General features: G+C 44.2%; 1 protein-coding gene across 1 annotated transcript; it reads right to left on the bottom strand.

Moving 5' to 3' along the window:
• Positions 1 to 1,274: 1,274 nt before the first annotated feature.
• On the bottom strand, positions 1,275 to 2,411 carry Ccdc89 (coiled-coil domain containing 89). The gene has a single exon (XM_041658615.1). The coding sequence runs from the start codon at positions 2,409 to 2,411 to the stop codon at positions 1,299 to 1,301; it is 1,113 nt and encodes a 370-aa protein (XP_041514549.1). The 3' UTR covers positions 1,275 to 1,298.
• Positions 2,412 to 5,887: the final 3,476 nt, after the last annotated feature.

Raw genomic sequence — 5,887 nt, 5'->3', positions numbered from 1 at the left:
ATATTTAACTGCCATATTAAATAGCTATTTCTACAAAAATTATTCCTACCAAATTCCTAAGTATGTATATCTGTACATTCAGCTTAGACTTTTTTTAATTTATTTATTTATTATGTATACAATATTCTATCTGTGTGTATGACTGCAGGCCAGAAGAGGGCACCAGGCCTCATTACAGATGGTTGTGAGCCACCATGTGGTTTCTGGGAATTGAACTCAGGACCTTTGGAAGAGCAGGCAATGCTCTTAACCTCTGAGCCATCTCTCCAGCCCCCTCAGCTTAGACTTTTGAAATGCAAATTCAGTTGCAAGAAATGTATTGACAGAAAACAGTATATAAGTTACTGGAAAAACAAACACAGCCTGCTATCGCTGGTTCCCTAAACTGAGGTGCTTTTACCTATTAGCATACTGAAAAATAGAAAAAGAAACCATTGAGAATCTCAATACAGCACATCTAAATCCTATCTGTGACTCAGGAGAAAAACCACGAAAGTGGGAGTAAGCTAAACTTACAGGAAATGTTAAAATTAATGACTCGGTGAACTTGAATCTCAATGCTCAATAGAATGAGTGTAACAGAGCTGGCTTTTATATTTTGGTAAGCCAGTGAGCGATCAAACTTTTGGTTTGCCAAGCTAATACAAAATCAGACCAAATCAGATTCTTTTCATTGCGAATCGGGCTAATGTCTGTTTATGATCTTAGCTACAGTGCTACAGTAGGCCTAACTCTCTGCAACGGTCAATGGGGCTACGTTTTCCTTCTTTTCACAATAGCACATTCATTTCGGGATCCTTGAAATCATAAATCTTAAGCAATAGGAAGACATCTGAGGTTGAAGATGAGTAAGTTGTGAGGTAGAAGAAACAGATAATCTTAAGAAAACTTCCGGGCTGGAGAGATGGCTCAGAGGTTAAGAGCACTGGCTGCTCTTCTGAAGGTCCTGAGATCAATTCCCAGCACAAGGTGGCTCACAACCTTCTGTAATGAGATCTGATGCCCTCTTTTGGCCTGCAGGTGTACATGCAGACAGAATACTATATACATAATAAATAATAAAACAAACAAAAAGAGAAAATTTCAAAGGCACAGTGGGGACTCTGGTTAATCTTAAATGTATTCTAGGTGGTCGAACTGAACATTAATAATAATTTTACAACAGCAGCAACAACAGTGTCATAGTAAAATGGTTTTGTACTTAAAAGTATAGTAAATGAATTATCTTTGCTTTTGCCATAAAGCTACGGCACAATATCTGAAGTATTAACCCCAGGCAACGGGAGGCAGAATTTCCCTTATGGGAAGAGATGGCGGAGTTTGGCGTTAAGTTCTCTCTCCTTGCTTAAAAGATCCAGGCTGTGCTTTTTGAAGGCTTCTGATTGGAGACGGAGCTCGTCATAAGCTTTTTGGATCCCGTCTACCTTGCGCTGAAGCTCTCGAACCCTCAAGTTACTGTCAACGGCCACCGCCTCCTGCTCGAAGCGTTCGAGTGCATGCTTCTTGGCCATGGCTACCGTCTCCAGCTTCTCCTCAAGCTGGCGGATCTCTGCTTGCTTGTTCTGGAGAACCTTGCCCCTCTCCATGGACAGCTGCAGCAGCTCCTCTTTCTCGCGCGAGACAGTCTGCAGCCTAGCCTGCAGCTCCTGGCTCAGGCTGCTGTGAGCCTCCTGGTCCTTCGCCATCTGTTCGGTGGCCTGCCGGTGTTGCTGCTTGAGGCTCTGCAGCTGGCTGAGCAGCTGCTCTCTCTCCTCGGCATGGGAACAGGCCTGCTGGTTCTGCAGACCCAGCAACTCCTTCTCTCGGGCCTGAGCCTGGCTGGCATCGTGAGCACATCTCTGTTTCAAGACCTGCAGTTCCTCCGCCAAGGCCTTGTTGTGTGCGGTAAGCTGCAGTACCTTGGCTTCCTGGTCTTTCAGAGCCTTACTGAAGAGGCTACTATTCTCCCGCTTCAGCTTCTCGTTCTCCTCCTTCAGTCTGATGTTTTCATTCTTGTGCTCGTCCTTGAAGCGAATCATCAGCTCGTGGTTGGCTGCGAGGGTCATAAAGCGACCCTCCAGCTTTTGGACGTGCTCACTCTGGACCTTCATCTTCTCTATCTCCTGCATCCTCTTCTCCTCCAGCTCAGTGTTGAGCAGTTCCAGGATCTGGCAGCGTTCCAGAGCCTCGTCGGATCTGCGTTTGAGGATGCAGATGAGCTGGGACTGCTCTTGGATGCGGGAGCGGAGCATTGCCTTCTCGCCCTTCTCTTCCTCAGACAGTCCCCTAAGGTTGGCCAAAGCTTCTCTCAGACCGTCCATTTCCTTAAACCCCAGTTCCTCATCCTGGCTTTGCAGATTTTCATTTTGCTTCCCTAGGGGCTCGTCGGCGGGTGGAGTATCCATCCTAAGCGTCTTCCCGTCCTGAGGCATAGACGCTCGGCCTGAAAGCTGACTGCAGTCTTTCCCCCTTCTGATTTCAAAAGGGCGTTGCTATGGACTCTTGGCACGCTCCAGCAGTTGGTTTTTCCAGTAAGGAGTCATGTAATTGGTGGGCAGACCTTCAGAATCCAGTGAGGTAACAGGGGGCTTCCAGAGCCAATCTGGTCAGGCTACGGCCCGCCCTTTTTTGTTCTTAACCAATCACAGCTCACAGCTCCCTGCCACGGTTCTGCCTGTGCAACCCCGAGAAGCAACCACATAGTCGGCTTTTTCTGCACAACGGGGCTGTGACCCCCGCCTGATTTCTGGAAAGAATAAACAAAGCAAGCCCCCAGAGACCTAGGCCTCCTCTTGGTCCTGAAAAGACACTGCACTGCCGTCTGTAGAGGCACAGTTGCCCTGTTCAACAAAGGACAGTCTGAACCCAAGTGCTCAGCTCAGCTGTTCTAACTGAAATTTCTTTTGTTTCTTTAGTGCTGTCTGGGAACGGATACCCTTAGACACTCAGCACTCCTGTTTTTCTCTATTCGGAAAATAAATTTACAGAAGGAGACACAATGAACAATATAGATGCGATCAAATCCGCAAAGAAGAAAAAGAAATGATAGTTCCACGTGTGCCTAGCACCCTCCCTGGAGAAACCGAGATAAATATGTTGAACAGAGGCCAACGGTAAAAATCGAATGCCTTTAATTAGCTTGTCAGATAACACCGACATTTTAATATAAAGCTTATAGGGATTATTAGAACATCATGTTAAAAGAAAAATAAACAATTTCATCAAAAAACAGAATAAGTAAGCTGTATTGTGAACCCGGAATTGCCCTTGTCAGAAGCCCTTTCTTGGGATAATAATCTGAAGAAAATATTTTGTGCATGGTTTTTGCTGTCTGCCCTATAATAATTAAAAAGATTGAACTTAAATATCCAAAAGAAGCAGCTATTGATCATTACCATGTCCAAAGGAAGTTTCTCATGGCACAGGAAATACTTACGTTAGAAAGATAACTGAAGAAGAGAAAGGTACAGAATTTAGTGCTCAAAATAAACTTGGTATTGGCAAACCTGGGGAGAGAGAAATAGTCGGCTCTTTGTACAATGACAGTGTTGAGGAGTTAGACTTCATCAACACACATACAAAGATATCTATGTGTCCTTGTAACTATTGGGGGGATGTTCAAATACTTCAGCTTTCACTGGGCACAAAACATAAGACAAAGGGGTTGAGATGTTCCCCTTGGTCTCAAATCTTAGAGATTATTTTCCATATCACAAATTTCTTGTCTATACATGGACTACAAGGCTGAGGACTATGAACTTTCCTAATTTGGCTGTTTCAGACTTTAAAACTTTTTTAACTGATAAAAGTATAAATACTATACATATTAGAAGGGTACTGTACAACATTTCATATATATGTATATATAGATACACTTTTGATCAGATTAAAAGGGTACTGAACAATATTTCATATATATGTATATATACACATACACACTTCTGATCAGATTAAAAGGGTACTGTACAATATTTCATATATATACATACATACACTTCTGATCAGATTAAAAGGGTACTGTACAATATTTTATATATATGTATACACACACACTTTCGATCAGATATACACACACACACATTTCTGATTAGATCAAATATATCTCCTCACATTTTTACTTTTATCACTTTCTTTCTTCTTTGTTTTTGTTTTTGTTTTTCGAGACAGAATTTTTCTGTGGCTTTGGAGCCTGTCCTGGAACTAGCTTTTGTAGACCAGGCTGGTCTCGAACTCACAGAGATCTGCCTGCCTCTGCCTCCCAAGTGCTGGGATTAAAGATGTGTGCCACCAGCACCCGGCCCTTTCTTTCTTCTCCCTCCCTCCCTCCCTCCCTCCCTCCCTCCCTCCCTCCTTCCCTCTTGCTGTGAGAAAGGGTCTTACATAGCCCAGGCTGGCCTCAACCTACCATGTACCCAGGCATGACTGTGAACATCTGATCCTCCCATATCCACCTCTGGAGTGTTGTTAAATGGACATAGATTGAGCTTCCCTCTTACACTTGTCTTTATACCTATAGATTAGAGCAGCTCTCAACCCTCATCAGAGATGCTTCTTTCAGCAGTAGATGGTGCTTAAAACTGAGTCACAACTGGTCAAAGTTCACAGGATAAATGACCAGAGTATTCAGTTCTCAATGGAGCATCTGTGTTACCATCCAGTCATCCCCCCCCCCGCACACACACACACACACACACACACACACACACACACACAGCCCAGAGATCATCACAGAAGAAGGGATAGAGAGATAAAAAGAGAGAGCTTTGCAAGCTCCACCCCAAACTCCTGTTTCCTGGACACCACAAGGCCCATTCTGGATGTGAATTCTGTAGTTATGAGTCTATGCACATGACCTCCACAGGATCAAGCCAGTCAAAATTTCCACATGGCTGTGTCCTGCTGTGGTTTTCTTGGACATGGAAACAGTCCATTCTGCAGGGAAGCTCTTTAAGCAGGATGACAAACAACTCAAAATAGCTTCAGGAAGTACATGAAACTGATCAGATCCACCAGGTCCCTCCCTGCCAGAGTAAGCAGCGAAAGTTGAGAGTCCCTTTCAGCCCAATTGGGCTAAACTGCAAAGACTCTCAGCAAATTTAAGCTGCAAAGGAGACTGAGGCCAGACCGGCCGCCTGGAAGAGGGTCAGATCAACTGACGCACCTGGAAAAGGGTACTCTTCAACCTGCTGAGCTGCTCGCAGGCTGTGGACTGTGTGCTTTTGTGCTGTCACCCGTGCTCCTGTAAGTTACTGAAGTAATAAGAGTGGCGGCGAGGCTGCGTCCCCAACACCCCAGCCGCCTGCCCGGCTAGCTTATGCCCCGAAATAATTACACGGACACTGTATTCTTTTAAACACTGCTTGGCCCATTCTCTTCTAGGCTAATTCTCACATATTAATTTAGCCCATCTCTAATCATCTGTGTATGGCACCCCAAGGTGCGCTTACCAGGAAGATTCTAGCCTAGTCCATCCTGGGTCGGAGCTTCATCCCAGGAGCGGGGCATGGCGTCTCTCTCTGAGGCATCTGCTCCCGAGAGAGCTGTGGAGTCTCTGAGCTCACTTCCTCTTCCTCCCAGCATTTTGTTCTGTTTACTCCTCCCACCTATCCTCTAACCAATAAAATGGGCCAGGGCAGTTCCTTTATTAGCCAATGACCTTCCTCCATCATTTCCCCTTTTTCGGTTTAAACAAAAAAAAAAAAAAAAAAGGCTTTAACTTTAACATAGCAAAATTACATATAACAAAACAGTTATCAAGTAAAAGTTACAATAATCTTTATCATAACTAAGGAAAACTATAACTAACTATTCTTAACTCCATCAAAGACTCCAGAAAGATACAATACTACCTAAGCAAACAAGAAAAAAGCAACTTTTAAAACTCTAGAAATGACAGAGACATCTCGCT

Source organism: Microtus oregoni, unplaced genomic scaffold (genome assembly GCF_018167655.1).
Source record: "Microtus oregoni isolate MIOR12 unplaced genomic scaffold, Mior012 000000F_ref0000247, whole genome shotgun sequence".
Classification (NCBI taxonomy): domain Eukaryota; kingdom Metazoa; phylum Chordata; class Mammalia; order Rodentia; family Cricetidae; genus Microtus; species Microtus oregoni.
Note: the sequence above shows the minus strand (reverse complement) of the source record. Positions and strands in the feature narration are given on the sequence as shown.

What these genes read in the sequence shown, in the direction of transcription:
- Ccdc89 (XM_041658615.1), bottom strand. Translation starts at nt 2,411, where the DNA reads ATGCCTCAGGACGGGAAGACGCTTAGGATGGATACTCCACCCGCCGAC.